General features: G+C 37.9%; 3 protein-coding genes across 4 annotated transcripts; 1 reads left to right on the plus strand and 2 right to left on the minus strand.

Moving 5' to 3' along the window:
- The first annotated feature begins 6,477 nt into the window (after positions 1–6,477).
- LOC145233583 (placenta-specific gene 8 protein-like) lies at positions 6,478–8,222 on the plus strand. The gene is made up of 2 exons (XM_080098338.1): positions 6,478–6,768; positions 7,279–8,222. The coding sequence occupies exons 1-2, from the start codon at positions 6,571–6,573 to the stop codon at positions 7,429–7,431; spliced, it is 351 nt and encodes a 116-aa protein (XP_079954464.1). The 5' UTR covers positions 6,478–6,570; the 3' UTR covers positions 7,432–8,222.
- A 1,420-nt stretch (positions 8,223–9,642) lies between these two features.
- LOC145232260 (ras-related protein Rab-32-like) lies at positions 9,643–12,843 on the minus strand. Of its 2 annotated transcripts, none has more exons than XM_080096829.1 (5): positions 12,504–12,843; positions 12,125–12,296; positions 11,220–11,350; positions 10,319–10,468; positions 9,643–9,882 (listed from the first exon to the last, which is right to left on the minus strand). In XM_080096829.1, exons 1-5 carry the CDS (start codon positions 12,531–12,533, stop codon positions 9,736–9,738), a joined length of 630 nt encoding a protein of 209 aa, XP_079952955.1. In that variant the 5' UTR covers positions 12,534–12,843; the 3' UTR covers positions 9,643–9,735. The 2 variants fall into 2 exon arrangements, with proteins under 2 accessions (XP_079952955.1, XP_079952956.1); XM_080096830.1 differs by having other exon boundaries at positions 12,128–12,296; positions 12,504–12,840.
- A 685-nt stretch (positions 12,844–13,528) lies between these two features.
- Positions 13,529–15,781, minus strand: LOC145232259 (uncharacterized). Its single transcript, XM_080096828.1, has one exon. It carries the CDS (start codon positions 14,688–14,690, stop codon positions 13,665–13,667), a length of 1,026 nt encoding a protein of 341 aa, XP_079952954.1. The 5' UTR covers positions 14,691–15,781; the 3' UTR covers positions 13,529–13,664.
- Between the last annotated feature and the right edge of the window lie 150 nt (positions 15,782–15,931).

The raw sequence follows: 15,931 nt of genomic DNA on the forward strand, positions 1-15,931 counted from the left end.
TACCAGACAAAAGCTTAACAAATGTTATTGCACCAACCAAGCAACGGCATAATAGATATCACATGCTATCGCAGCTTTATATTTAGACACAGTTAATTTATTGTTAGCAAAGATAAAATGAAGTTTTTTGTTTGACTGTTTTAGCAGAGCAACACAGAATTTCTGGAACTTTTTTGGTTTTGGATGTTGCTTAAAGTTGTCAAGTTATGTTATTCTGACTGTAATGCACAGTTAGTCAACAATGTAACGTTCAAAGTCAACTTTATTACCATGTAGTTACCAGCAAGCAGCCAATAAAATAGTAATTATTTTGCCAGCAGCAACGCTGTTTTGTTTGAGCATGCACATCATTGCACGATGGCACATCCATTTTAACAACTTCCTTAATTCATTACCAACAGCCAAAAACCCTGAAAGCAGATTGAGATAACGAACCGAATTGGCTTGAAGGAAATAGGAAATAGTTTGTTGTGCTGAAACTGTAGTGAACTAGTAATTCGAAGAACGGTAAAATGGCCCAATATCGTGGATTCTCTGTTCCATTGAGAGTATAAATACGCTTTAGACACGTAAAATAAAATAGTGTTTTTAGTGTTGGCGTGACAGGTAAAAATTCTGTTTGCAGCAGTCCAAGGGTGCATGACATGTAGGCCTATTGGTGGACTCATTGCCGACCATTAGTGAAACATGAAGCTGCAATGAGACCGCACTAATAGCTCAAGCTTGTGTGCCTTTCTGATACGCGAACGAAAAAATGTAACCAACGAGTAGGGTAAAAAAGCCACACAAACCTGATTAAGCGTAGTGCAATGTGATATAACACAAAACAACCAGTCGTTTTTGTTTTACTTTCAATTTTAATAAAGTCGTGTTCGAAAGTGGTTTATAATTGTCAGGGCTGCGTATCACCAATATACTGTTCAACTGTGACAGCTTATTTGCTGTAAGACAAATAATTGTGGTTATAACCGCCTTGTTACAATCACAAGTATATACTACATGTACTTGACTACAGAGCCAACGGCAATTTGTGGCATTTGCGTGGTTTCGAAAATAATTGAGTTCCCGCCTTTTTTGCGCGGAATTCGGAAAGAATGTCGAAGCATTTTTATGTTTAAAGTTAGATGAGAAAATAACGTTAAATTTCCAATAAAGGATTATTTACCAACACTTACTTTTACCCCAAATTTAACATATTTATCGAGGAAGAGAAATTTAAAAAAAATGTAGCACGGAATTAGTGAGCAATATTTATTGTAGTTTGATGTCATTTTAACCGGATTGGCTATAGTAACTATTGTGCAAAGATTTATATGCCTATCAAAGTGTTTGTTAAGAGTGTTTTCAAATCGCCCGAATAGGCAAACTTTTACAAACAGGGCATGGATGAAAAGCCCACCTTCTCACAAACTTACAGCATGACAGGATACATGCGTTGTATGTTGCTGCTCTATCTGCTTGCTGTTCGCGCCAAAATGCCGAAGTCACCCCTCAGGGCATGATGCCGCACTGATAACAGACTTTCACCGGTGTTTTGTCGAGCTTTGCGCTGTTTTATTGTGTTTGAATAGTTGTTTTTGGACAAGGGTTTTACTGTACGTTGGGGGACTGTTGGTTTAGCAACAAAACCGTTGCGTTTGCGACATTCAATTGCGTTTTCTTCACAGTAACTTTCTGCAGTGTCGGCTAAGCAGGAAGTAGAAGGCTTGACTTTTATTTAATAGTTTCTTTAGTAAGAATGTCAACACTTCACGTCATTACATTATAACGTGACATATTGAAGCTGTTTAATGTGTAAACTTGTACATGAAATAAATATTGATATGATGTAGACACTTTGCATCTTCATCTTGCATTGTAACAAGACATAGTATTTTCAAGTCTTCTACGTGAAAGCATGCATGACTTCGATGCTTTCGAGGTTATTTGCGTTGGTGTAGGCTGGAAGGAAATGCCTGCAAGCTGTTTCATGACGGGGCTATTGTCAGCTAATCAGGCTAGCAGTAACATTAACTGCATTCTATTGTTCAGTTGCACCTATTGAGGATTGAAAAAAACGCAACAAAGAGCATTGTGAAGACATAAGAGATAAAGAGTACAACAGTAGTAGGTAGTTGACAATTTAGTTTTGTGGTGACAATAACACCGTTTGCATTAAAGCAGGCGTTTGTTTTTGCCACTTTTGTTATTAACAATGCGTTGTATTTCTTGTATATGATAGTTGAAAGGTCGGCAAAGCACAAAGGCGCTAAATTGGCCCGTATAAAAGGTCGTACATTACTGCTATGCCCATAGGGAATAGTTTATAAAGAGCACTGTGTCCAGTGTGGCGCATTCCGGACATTTCTGGTGCTTGACGTGGTATCTGGCAATGATGTTTGTGTGTGTGAGTAAGACACGGGCCCAGGCGATTCAGATTTTTTTTGTAGGTTACACTGGCATGGAGTAAAAGTGCAAATGGTAAAAAATGCTTAAGCTTAGAATTGGTGTTTATGTAGCAACACAGCAAACTAGATACTATTCAAAACACGAGATGAGTTGAGTTATATTTACGTCGCTTGGTGAAAGAAAACACAGCGACTAGAACAATTTACCGAGATAACTTACTAAAACAGCAGAAAAAGTGTTTCACAAAACAAAGTTTATGGTTAAATAACAATATGATTTTTTCAATTAAAATGAACGAGATTTCGTACAGAATTGTTTTGTGTCGGCTAAAGCAAACATTGTCAGGCGTAGTATGGGTTTTCAAGAAGTTGCTTTAAAATTCTGCAATAAAGTACACCCACCTACCCCATGTTTAAGTCGGGCTTAGGGCCGGAGTTACGCAAGAATTCCTTTTGAGATTTAACTTCGGAATTTGAACAACGCACCTTCCTTTCTATTATTATCAGTAGGGCGTATCGCGAAAAAAAATAACGTCCCAAAGGGGCGACCACGTTACGTTATACGGGATTTACTTGACTGGCTTGGCGTGTTAGCTGGAAATGAAGTAAATGAAAAACTTATTGGAGCAAGTCGGCGTGCGTGGGTAGAGACTAGAGAGAAGGACTTTCTCCGACAACTGTGGTTTGCTTCCTTTCACTTAAAACTCTAGGGGTGGACATTTTATGCCAGGTGTCGCATGAGTTTAGATTGAAAACTATTAAGTTAGTTACCTTGGGTGAAGTGTTTTGTGCCAGAATATTTTTTTAAAGTTCTAAAACCGTTGGAAGTGGACAATCTTTGTACCTTCTGGCAAGCAGTATTTTATGAAACGTTAGGCGAATAACATTAGACAAGTTAATACTAAGAGTCTTTTTATCGAAACTATGAAAATGTAGTACAATCACCTTTTCAATTAAAACATTGCATTAGAGTAAAAAAATGCGGAACAGATTTAGGCAATAAAAAAGTGGAACAGATTTAGGCAATAACTTTGGAAAAGGTTTTTGTTACAGTTTTAAACTTCAAGTAGCTTTTTCGTGGTATGTTTGATGATGACAGCATGTGAAAATGTAGTAAAAATGTTTCACACAACAGTATTATCTTCTATTTCATCATTAAGATAAAGACCAATGCAAGTCTTCTGTAGGTTTTTTCCACCAAGGAAGCGCGTTTTTCCGAGTAGCGTGGCTTTACGGAAACGCACATGCCACTCATCCGGTGTAAGCGTTACTTGGCCCACACAAAAAATATTGCAATGTTCTTTTGCAAAACAAACTTTTACTTATTGCACATCAATGAGCTGTAATTATGATGTCAGTTACGTGGCGAATCAGTAATCCCTGATATTGTATTGATTCACATGAAAATTACTATTTACCTAATTATACGTATGACGTATGGATGATTGTAATTACGAGCTACAATTAAAACATTAAAATCACATTTTTACTTTCGTTTGTATCAGTGAATAATTGCCACCAGTTTTCATTTTGCCTATCAAAGTGGGGCAGCCAAATTTCGAACTATACTAATGCAGTTACCAAGTTAAATACCAGAACTGATCAATTATGGCCCAATGAAACACGCATAAAATGAAATCATTTCAGACCTTTCTAATATTGTGCTTGTATTGGATTTTTAAGGTGACTTGTGCGTGCTTTCAATAACGATTGAAAAGAGCTATAAAGGTTTTGTGATGTTTGACAGAACACACCACAAACGCAGGAAAAACACGCTTCTGACAAGAACGTCAGCATAAAATAGCGTTTTTTTGTAGTAGTTATGTTAGAAATGGGTTAGCACTTTTTAACTATCTTTGTAAAGTGCATAGAATGTGCCTGCAAACATAAAATTCTCTACAGGTCTTCTTAACCAAAAATTCTTCCATCTGGAATCAGTTTCTATGGCAGTACTGTGGTTTGTGCAAATTTACACTCGCGCTGTTTTATTGTCACGTCACAATAGGCTTAGAATAGTTTTAAAGGACCGGGTTTAACAGGAAGGTGGGCAGGACCGCTTCGGTAAACACTATCGAGTGAGATTCCTTCAAATATTTGTTTCGGGTTGATCAAAATTGCGATGGCATCCAACAAAAGCAACTTCTAAACTGGGCTGTGTACTCATCTGGGTGCGACCGTTGTCATAGTAACACGAAGAAAATTGCGACATCAGACGTGTTTATGTAAGCTTTGTCAGCTGAAGGCCAACAAACATGTTCACTTGGTCACATTAGTTAATTGGCCAATGGAGGTATTTTGAAGGAAGCACATTAAGCTTGTACTGATACAAAGGTCGAATGTTTTTTGTCGTTTTGCCGCAGCGTATTAGTGATGGGTATTAGTGAATTCTGGCTAAGCAGATTTGCCCAAAATGCAAGTTTTAAAAGATTTTTGAACAATTTTTTTGCAACTGAACGGAAAACTGTCGAAAATTGATTCTTTGGGATGATATGTATATAGATGCATTCAGTCAAATAGGTTTACTGCCTGTGAGGAAATAATGTATACATCACAGCACTGTTGATAAAATAGCGATTTTTAAATGTGGCTAGACGGTTTTATATTTTATTGGTTGCTGCAATTGAATTGACTTTATACTTCATACAACGCCTGAGCTTGGTCTTATACCTTTATACAAGGTAATAGTTATGTTTTTTAGAATAAGCGTCTTTTCAATGGATGACGTTGATGCGTTTAATAGTGGTGTTACTGCTGGAGTTATCTCTTTATCAGCCAGACAGGCACAGGCTGTGCTTAGAGCGCTATACGAGCGCTTTTCGTTCTTTCATTGTGACACATGTTATCGAGCGATCGGAACGCTTCACAGGAAACTGCTACAACTCATTTCCTAGCCTGCCCGGACTCAGCAAACCGAAATTTGAACCTTTTTGTTCGAATGAGTTGTTCGTATGCCACATCACAAAACTGTTGAGGTCGTTTTACTAAAGAGAGATACGTACTCCAGTCTATGCTTTGAGTTAATTTAAGTTTACGAAAGTAAATAATAGCAAAACAAGTGCAACGAAACAGTCACCAAGCTGGTAATTGCTGCACTACCTTAGACTGTTGTTGAGCATAATAAAGTGGAGGACCTATTTGGTTTATCGAAGAGAAATATGATGCAGCTATACTGTATTGTTCATCAGGGCAAGTTATATCAGTCTTTTAAGCATAGTTTAACTTTTACAGAGCTACTTTTCATAGAAAGTATCGCCTCAACAGTCTGTAATACCCGTAGCACCGGCGCCGAACAAAAAGAAAATAGGTTGACATTTTCGGCTTGATGTGTTGCGAAAGGAGCATGACATCCGTCGTCCCACGTTCAGGGTTGAATTCCAGCCGACACCCAGATATTCGATGCGTGAAACGCTTTATGACGTCAGAGATTTCACAATCGCCGGTTTGGAACCCTTCTATTGTGCGTCAATGTATTTTCGAAGTCACTTCTGAAACGTGCGTTAGTTCATCAGACTGGGAAACTTTGTATAGAACTGCACCGGTAATTAAGAAAGAGTTATTGGGTTAGTTAAGTGGTTGAAATCTAAAGAACAGCAAATATGTATAAAATACGAGTGAAATGTTTTTTAAAAATTGCTGGTATTGGACAATTTCGGGATTTAAGACCAGAAAATTAGAATGAAATTTATAGCAAAAGACTGTTTGTGAAATGCAATACCAGCACAATGTGGTCAGAAAACTAGTCGTGGTTTCATGTAAGTTCTTATGTTGCGGTACCTAACAATTAATTGTGGTTAACCGAACAATTGTCTCTCTCACCATAGGATGTGGTTCTTTCTTTTGTTACCGTTTATTGGTCCCCTTAACTGATTTTAATCCCATGAGATTTAGTTCGTACTGATAGAGGAAGGCAATGGAATCCAGTTACACAGTAAATTCGTTACCATTGTTCACCAAAGTGGTACAATTTACTAGTGGAGTAAGTTTGCTCGGCAAAGTTACTTTTGCAGGTCAAATCCGGCTGCTCAACGAGGCCTTTGACGTTTTTAGTAAACATATCGCATTCTAATGTATCGCAAACGTAACAATTGTATTTACGTTAAATGTGTTTTTTATTTGTCCCAGCATTGATAAAACTAGACCTGTTGCTTAACTTTCTGGTTCCTACCCACACAATTCAAGTACAATGGCATGGAAACAAGGACTTTTCGGATGCTTTGGAAACTCGGGTCTATGTATTCTGGCCTGCTGTGCCTTCCCTCTGGCGGTCGGCAAGAATGCGGAAGCTGTTGGCGAGCCCAATTCAGTGCTTTGGGTCATAGCTGTTGAAGTTGCCCCTTGCATAGCTGGAGCTTTGCTCAGAGGTCTTATCAGAAAGAAAAAGGTTAGAAAACTACTGTCAAAAAGTCGTGTACAGTGCAACGGAATGTTCGTGAAAACATTGATATATTTTAACCTTTAAACTTTTTTGTTTTTCCACTTTGATTTCAATAAATACGAGCTACATTTCCTCTAGCGAATGTTTTTCTTCTCCATGCAATGCTAACGTAATATGGTGACGTAACAGTAGTGGTTTATGAGATTAATCGAACATAACTATTGTCTTTCTTTATGACAAGGGTAAAAAACCTAAACTGGTCCATTACGACTGTAAATATTGTGCAACTAAATGTATTTTTATTATTGCATGTTGTTTGAACAGACTAGTTAATGCTACTGATTAACCTATTTGCATGCAGGCAATTTAAAGTGGTTGTGCTTTTAAAATACAATGCCCTGTATGAAAATACGATCCACATTAACAGGCCTTGTCGACATAATTGTATTGGGTTGCATTGAATTAACTATTAGTCATAGTGTTGTTTTCCGGTTGTAACGGTATCTCTATTTGCAGGGCATTGAGGGATCGTTTTGGATGGACGTGGCTGTATGGTGGTGTGTGCCATGCTGTGCTGTTTGTCAGGAGACAGTAGAAACTGGAAGTATGGACTACCTCCAGCAACCAGAAATGCAAGCTATCCAACGGGAGGTTACCAACACTTCTTAAGTCCCTTTGAACTTTTAATAACTCTCACTTACTGATGTGTTGTGTTGTTGCAACCCTATTCTCAAAAAACAAAAACAAATTTATTATGACCCATTTGTGCAAACACATTCACATTAAACAAAACCAGTGGGAAATGCTTTTTTGACTCTAGTGCTAATGTTTTAGTCTCACCACGTTGCCTTATATTTAGTATCAGTTCATTTTGACCTTGTGCGTGCAGGGGCGCGGGTTTTTTGTTTGGATTTGCTATGATTCCTGTATTCAGGTCACATTTTTTGCGCTCGTTTTTCAGTGTATTCACAATGTACCGAACAAACTTACACATAACGCTTGTATAACCTTTTTCGCATGCTATTGTCAAGTCTGGGATGTTCTTAGTTCAAGTCAGTTGCTGCAATTTTGACACAATCCTTTGTTTCCAGAGGGCTTAGAAATAATATTGCAATTATAGTGACACTTTGCGTCACCTTGTGGTAGAGTTTTTTGATAAAAATAAACATCAGATTATTTCAATGCGTATAATGTTACTGCAATGATTAACGTACCATGTACATGTATATGACATCAGTTTTTTTGCATTGACCGTACTAAGCAATGTTACTACACCGTCCTAAAATCATTATCTCTTACCCAAACGGCACTATTGCACTACTAACAATTGCGCTGATGTAGAGATTAAACAACTCCAAATATATCACATTTTGATTCTGTTCTTTGTCTTGTTAAATCTTCACATGCGAATGTTTAATCAATTAAGCCGTACGGAAATATTAATAAACGAAAAACCTAAATTTGTTTGTTTTTTGGGTGTCTGCTAAAGTAAAAATCCTGTCTGTTGAAGAAATATTCATTTAGACATTGATTTGATTTTTACAAGAAATCAATAAATTAGGACCTATTTATTTCGCTTGAAACTAATTTAAAACTGTATAGGATAGCGCAGTGGCGTATCCAAGGGGGGGGTGTTTGGGGGTCCGGACCCCCCCCCCCCCCCCCTTTTCAAAAAGTTGTGCGTAAATTAAATAGGCCAAAATCGTTCCGTTTACCACTGCGTGATAACAGGGAGTCGTTATCTCAAAGACGTGAGCCTTCAATCTCTTGTATTCGCTTGTTATCTAATCGCCAATTGTGACGTAACAAGGGTTTAATAAGGAGGTTTATGCGCTAACAATCGGAAAGTTACGTTCCGGCTAGGACGCTGATAGCAGTTTCTTGCTAAATGGTAACTGCACTAAGTGCAACATATCAAACTGTTTTTGCATTTGAACAATGTAAAAGTGTTAAAAACGTGTAATGTTGTGTTGCTTTGATCCGCCAAACACGTTATAGTTTGTCAAAAACATTAGATCGATGTAAATCGAGTTATGTTATTAGGGTAATTTGTTACTTGCCAGGCACAATTTATGCCTTCTGCAGTTACCACCTTTAGTGCATTCGTGACTTTGCGCAACTTAACAGTAGGATTACCGCTTCAGCAAGAGATTTAGTTCTTTAGAAATTGGACCCTGTTTTTTTAAGCAACTATTTTGATTACCTGACAGTCACGCTTATTTTGCAGTTGCAGTTTGGCTGAGTAAGCTAGATAGCAGCGGCGAAATCAGAAAACTACAAAGCTTTCGCTAAAATTACCTGTTCTTCCTGTCAATTAGATGGGTAGAGAAACCGCCAATTTTGGAAAAAGTGCTTTGCCGCATAACGCGTCGTTTTGAACGACGTGTGACGTCATAATGACGTCATTGGGGATTTCCCCCCAAAAAATTGTTGGACCCCCCCCTTTAAAAATTTCTGGATACGCCCCTGGGATAGCGTTGTTGCTTAAAACTTTTCACTATTTGGGGAGCGTAAAGTTTCGGGTTTGATACGTCACAATGCATAGTTTGGTTCTTAGATATGGGTAAGCATTTTTTTCTTGGTGTTCGAACCCAAGAGGTTCCAGGGGACGAATCCCGGTCACGTTTTTCAGGTCTTTTTATGGGTCAGGCGCGCTGGACTGTTCCCTGGATAAGCATTTACTACTCGACGACAGCTTGGGTGTAATATTTATTGTTAAAGTGTCAATTGTTTTTTGTCCTTGTGTTTCGTGGCCATGTGCCTAGGTGTTTGTTATACTTAATCGGGTACAGCATGTTTCATCTTTCAAAGACTTAAGTTGTTAAAGACCACCGTGTAAAGCGACTGATTTTTAGCAAACCCATATTTCCCAAAACCAAATAATATCAACTCTTCATTTTTTATTAGCGTTACAACCTCAAAGCTTTATAAACCATAAAAACAAAATAAATAAAATCTGTTAGGTGTTAGTCGTCATCCGCAGCAATTTTTCTTCGGCTCCTCCACATTCATTCCGATATTGGTGATGTCGGGGTCTGCCTCTAGTGGCGAGTATGTTTTGTCGTTGATGAGAATTTGATTGACAAGAAACTTTGCCGCGTCCTCGATGTTAATGTTCACCTGTGACGTAACAAAATGAATTACTGAAATCATTCTTTATGAAATCGTAAATTTATTGCAACAAATAGTTATTGACATGTTTGACAGCAAAGGTTTATGGCAGAAAACTAGAAAACTGAATTTGGCGTTAAAAAAAGTTTTCACTACTTCAAACGTAAAAAGTAGGGTTATTCTACGTTGATTGTAAAAAGAATCTGTCTTATATTTATTGATTAAACACTTTTTGTCCTTTTTTATTCAATTGCATGGCACATTTTTGTGGTAATTTCAGAAAACCATCTTAAACGTATTAATTTTTCACCACAGAAAAAACTAACACAGAGAAACAAGTGTGTTATAGTTTTTTTTTTTTAAATACTGCTCTCGTTTTTTAAGTACTGCTCTATCTTCATGCGGCTTTAAAGGTAATTCCGTCTTCTCAAAGGTTTCGCCTTACCTTTGCTGAAGTTTCATACCACGCAGCGAAGCCTTTCTCTTTACAGTATTTATCCATCTGCTCCTTGTTTTTCATCAATCCTTCCTTCATCTCATCGCACTTGTTGCCTAACAACACGGCTGGAATACTCTTTCCACCAGGAAGCATCACCTGCGACAAGATGCCGAGGGTTTTATTTCAAATTTGTTCAACCCAGCTCAAAATAATTATATCCATGTTTTCATGTTGGGATCAGTCCTGATCGCTGGTCTAGATTCTAGATAAACGCCTTTGATCATGTTATAAAATTATGTTCATAACTTATGGTCCAACTGACGATCCTCTATTTAAAAGCTGGCATGTGTATAGCATACCAGACAGACAAGGTGCTTCTAATTCGACCATTGGCTGGCTCACAACTGTCAGGGTTCTAACCCCTATTTCTGGCCTATTTCTGACTTGGAAATCGTTACGAGGCCTGTTCGATTCTTCAATATGGGCCTAGCGTACTGTGACTTTAAAGAGAAACTTTGCATTTACATTTTAACGTATTTGAAATCCTTAGCTTGGACTTGATTTAAGTGCTGTCTTTGCCATGTTTTTCTTATCTTCGCAAAAGACCGAGAATTCTTTGAGCTAGTTGACTTTATGTATTGTTAGCAAAACATTTAATTTGTTTTCAGTTACTTTCACTTGTTGGCTGAGTCGTGTTTTCTAAACACTCGACAAGTCTCGAACAACCACCAAGAGTTGGACTTGAGGTGCCACTCAGCAAAAAACTTGACTCAACTCAAGTCACATACCACCAACAACTCAAATTTTAAATCAGACTTGCTAGGTAAACGATTTAACTTTACTTAATAGTAACTCGAGAATCTTAACAATACAACATAAACAATCATCTACTTTACACTAAGCCTACTTTGCTATCGAGGTCGTTCTTCCATTTTGCCACCGCTTCAAACGTCGATGCCCTCGTGACGTCAAAAACGACAAACGCCCCGACAGCTTCTCTGTAGTAAACCCGGGTCATGTTGCCGAATCGCTCCTGGCCTAGGGTTCAAAATGGTTTACGTTAGTGATTTGTACCACAACGATATTTTTAATATAAGACTATCTAGTAGCATGCAAAAATCACTGCGAAACGTAGTATTAGACCTAGAGTTGTAAGCTGGGCCGCGTTCGGACTTGTGTTTCAACAAAACGTGCTTGATTCGGGCCTGACTTTACATTCGGCACCATTTTCAATAAGTTTAGGGCCTGATTTTAGCTTTGTTTTTGAAATAAATCGGTATTGTTTTCGAGGCCCAATTTCAGGCCCGCTTACCACTCTGATTTGACCTCTCCACGTTACAACTTATTGTTTACTCTTTAGGCACATATGCTTTTGTTTATGTGTGTTTACTAACACTTGGAGTTTGTAAATGTGGACGAACACAAAATGCGCCTGTTTATTCTTAATATCAAACGTTTATTCTTTTTATTAGAAATCAAAAAGTTGGTGTGAAAAGATATTTGTCAGCAAACAGTGGTTTCCAGTGTAACCATTTTTGTCCTTCTAATCACTTTAAAAAAATGTTAATGTCTCCATTATTTGCAAATAAAAAAGTGAACTTTTGTTTTAGCTAAAAAAGCCAAGAGCTTAGTTTGAGTTTGACAAGCTTTCAAACAAAAACAAAATTAGTTCTGAGAAAAAATCAGTCAGTCACCCCTGATATACATCAAGCAAGTCCTTTTGGGGCCTTAGGTTCAGAGCCACTGATCCGATTGTATTTGGGCAAATTTTATCAGGGTTTTTGAAAAATGAAGTCCGGTCTTGTACACAACCACCTGCAATGTCCCAGAGCTGCAGTCGAACTAGTGTGTCGTCGTTCCAATGAATAACCTTCAAGGCAAAGTCAACTCCAATAGTTGCCCTGTAGTGCTGTGAGAAGATTTGGTGGACGTATCGTTTGATCACGCTGGTTTTTCCAACCCCCAAGTCTCCAATTACCAAAACCTGCCAGAAATACATGTTTTATACCAAGTGAAAGATTAATCCGGTTCGAACCGGTTCTGAAATAGTCATAAAAGTGGTAATTATTGTAAATGCATATAAGTACGATGCCAGGGTTATTAGTTCGAACGTCAGAATAAAAACCAACTTAGATAGAAATTACTAAAATCATTACATATATGATTATTGCAATTTTCGCAGATAACAAACCTTGAATAAGTATTCTTTCTTTTCCTCCATTATGAAATTTAAAAATAAAAACAATTTCTAAACTGCAAGTTTTATTCTAAAAGTAAAAACAGTATCACAATCCTGAATGACTCGCTGGTTTTTACATGTGTGGCAAACGACTGAAACTGCGTCATCACTTAAACTTTAAACCGACGAAAAGTTCTGTTTGTTCTGTTTCTTGCTATACTTGTTTACAGCAGTGAAATGCAGTCGTTGCAAAAAGGTCTTTACTTCTTATTTTAACCGAGCGAGTCGTATTTTACATACTACTGCCGTTGTACCTATACTAACACCACATCTTTCCTACAAGCCCTTTCCTAGCTGAAGATACAACAACAACATACAATTGCTTTGTTTCCTTGCCTTATATTGAACTGGTATTTCCGCTGTTTGTACGCTGCAAAATAATGCAACCGACGTTAAAGTTAAAGATTAGCCCGACTCGTGACCGACAGAGTTCACTGTGACGTCACAATGCTACTGTCTGATCGCATTTTCGAATTGATGCATTGTTAAAGGCGATTGTTGCGACCGCTTCAAAGGTTCAAACGGATATTGGAAATTATGTCTCGAAGTTCAACAACAAATGTAACAAAATGAAACCATAAATGTCTTCTCTAGTTCTGCAAACACGCAAAGCCAAGTGCCCATTCTTGCCCTACGTGCCGGCGCCCCTGTCAAATGTATGTAACTTAAACGAAGTCGTAAGAAACCTTGGGCGTAAGAAAGTAAAACCTTGACACATTGTAATAAAGCAAATCTTCTATCAAACATAGGCCTATTAAAAACATACCAGTGTTGTTGGGTTAACTGGGGGGCGTTGCCCTACATTAGTGATGCTGAAACTGCGTGCCGCATTTTTTTTTAATTTTCCAAATTTTCTTCTGTTTCAAGTTCTCTTATGCTTAGTGCTTGATAACGAAAAGTAGATGTGGCAATGCTAGAAACTTGCTTGACCTTATTTCTGCTAAAATTAGTCTCAAATTTCACCACAAAACTGCAAATTGTTTTGTTTGTCGTATTTTTTTGTTTTTGGCCTGCTTTGTTTGTCCTAAGTGTATACTACAAAAGAACTCGTTTTTACATTGCGAGAAATAAAAACAAACACAAAAATATGTCACGCAAATTTATTAATATCATTTAAAATTCCATCCAGGTTCCACTCATTGTCCTGACAAGTTTCCACGAAAAATCTTTCCCAGGTTTTTGTGGTCCCCCAATTTTTGCGTTGAATGCAACACCAATCAATATCCATAAGGCAGTTCCAAGATGCAACAGTGCAATGGTCACATAAGCAGTGTCCCGAATCAAAATTTCTGCGTTAAGGATGTTTTTCAGGAGGTAAACTCCACAGAAACATCTTACAATAACGAAAGCAAGTGTGTGTATGACTGCCAATTTGTGCTCTAGTCTAGTTTTGTGAAGATTTTCCGGTTTATAACCTTTTTCACGCCTCCATGCTGCTGCCCCAATAGCTGCTGCAGAGTCAGTTTGCACTAAATTATTACCTTTTTGACCTGAAGTCTTCTTATAGTTGGAAAGTTGTAATACTTGCAGTAGATTGCTGAAAACGAAAGGAATTTCGTGAGAAACAAAAGTGGCCGTCAGTAGCCAAGCTATGTCTGAATTCTTGCCCAGAAGGTGATGCGCAAGAGCTTTTCGGTGGGACTTGGTGGGCTTGTTCCATGACGAAGTAGGGTGCAGGTCCATTAACATAGGAACAACGGCATTTCGCCAAACTGATATTTCATTTGACAGAGCTCTAACACTTAGTCCTATCAAGCACGTTGCAAGAATGCTGTGAAACAAATTCCTGGTGCTCGTGTTTGGTTTAGTATCACAAATGTTGTCATATCTTCCACGAACTTTATCTTGAAACTTCCAGTAGGTTTCATAGATCTGGTAACCTAGTGAACACAGGTAAAGATTTGCATGTGCTTCAACATCGTACTGTGATGATAGATGTAAAATTGCTGCCCAAACTGTCACCAGCAAAGAGTGAGCGACAGACAAAATGATGCGAATCAAATGATTAATTCGAGAACTGCTGCTGCTAGTCAAGAGGTTGATTGTAAACGCCAAGAATTGATGAAGCAGTGCCCATCCAAGAACAGTCAGTACTGATTGAATTAAACATTGATGCACAAGACAAATTAGCAAAATCATTTTTTTCACATTTATGCATTTGTGCAAGGAAAAAAAGGTAATTAAATTACAGCAATATTATAACTTGTTTACAAACAATGGGTTTTGGTTTGTAACAGTTGCCCATTGTTTGCGTAGTAAACACTGTAGTAAGTGGTAAAATAAATGTTTTTTTCATGCTATACTTCAGTTGCTTGTCCCTTAACTTTGCATTTCCGTTGCAGGCTGTTTTTTCTTCGTAGCCTAAACCTTCCGGCAGTGAGGGATGTCACATAATGATGCATAAAAACGTTTTGTGATTCAACACCAATATTGATATGATTGAACAAATGTTTTAATATTTTTCTTACGTTTAACCCTGTGTCACTTCCAACGAATTTAGACCAAAGTTATTTTAACGAACTTATACCACAAACAATTAGCTATTTATATTTATTTGTCATATTTGTCTTTTTCGGGATAATTTACCCGTGGTTAAAAAATACTGCAAGAGGTTTCAAAGGAGTGTGACAGGAAAACAGCACGAACAACACAACAACAGACGCCCAGCATACACGTGGTTGCCGCCTTGTATTTGCTCTTTCCCATTGTAATTTGAAAAAAGAATTCGCTCTTAAAGTAAGATAGACAGCAGGAGTGAGCAAAGCGCCTTAGGTCTCTTCTGTCTGTTGACACGAATTCCTAATGACGTAAATACACGGACATTGCCAAGGATATGAAAACACGGTTGCGTTAAGTTTGTTCTACTTCACATTAAACCCAATTCCATTTATGTCTATAGTGCACATTTCATACTGCTTATGTATGAAACGCACAACAAATGTAGGCTATGTGTTGAAATTAAAAGCGTATTACCAAAAGAAGAAAAGTTTACAGAATATAATTAGAACTTGTTCCTTTTCACCGGTTCAAACCGTGCTTGTACATATTCTAACAGCGCAGGTACAATGCGGCCAGTTAATGATGAAATGCTTGCAAAGTTTAGAGCTGATCACGCAGAGCGCGCGTGATACAAGTTTATTAGCGGTCAACGCGCGAACACGCCCCCTTTTCCATCGCGAAAAACATGCATTTTTTCCTTTTTTAACGCGCGCTGCAGTACAAACGCCGAAAATGGTGGATGCAATTGAAAAAAATGTCTGCGCAGAATAAGAGAAATGCTAAAGTCGTGCTCTGTTGGCTGCGCAAAGAGCCGAAAACCACAGAAAATAAACATTCCAGAAAAAAAGAGAACCTCGGCGAAGTGGGAGACGCGCCCATGT

This window comes from Phallusia mammillata, chromosome 6 (assembly GCF_965637545.1).
Source record: "Phallusia mammillata chromosome 6, kaPhaMamm4.hap1.1, whole genome shotgun sequence".
NCBI classification, from domain to species: Eukaryota; Metazoa; Chordata; class Ascidiacea; order Phlebobranchia; family Ascidiidae; genus Phallusia; species Phallusia mammillata.

Bases quoted from the DNA above. Each gene is read 5' to 3' on its own strand.
- LOC145232260 (XM_080096829.1), bottom strand. From the start codon at position 12,533: ATGGAGGAAAAGAAAGAATACTTATTCAAG. The intron at 12,297-12,503 runs GTTTGTTATCTG...TATTTCTGGCAG, and splicing joins AGAAAGAATACTTATTCAAG to GTTTTGGTAATTGGAGACTT. The intron at 9,883-10,318 runs GTAAGGCGAAAC...GTTACGTCACAG, and splicing joins GGTATGAAACTTCAGCAAAG to GTGAACATTAACATCGAGGA.
- LOC145232259 (XM_080096828.1), bottom strand. From the start codon at position 14,690: ATGATTTTGCTAATTTGTCTTGTGCATCAATGTTTAATTCAATCAGTA.
- LOC145233583 (XM_080098338.1), top strand. From the start codon at position 6,571: ATGGCATGGAAACAAGGACTTTTCGGATGCTTTGGAAACTCGGGTCTA. The intron at 6,769-7,278 runs GTTAGAAAACTA...CTCTATTTGCAG, and splicing joins GTCTTATCAGAAAGAAAAAG to GGCATTGAGGGATCGTTTTG.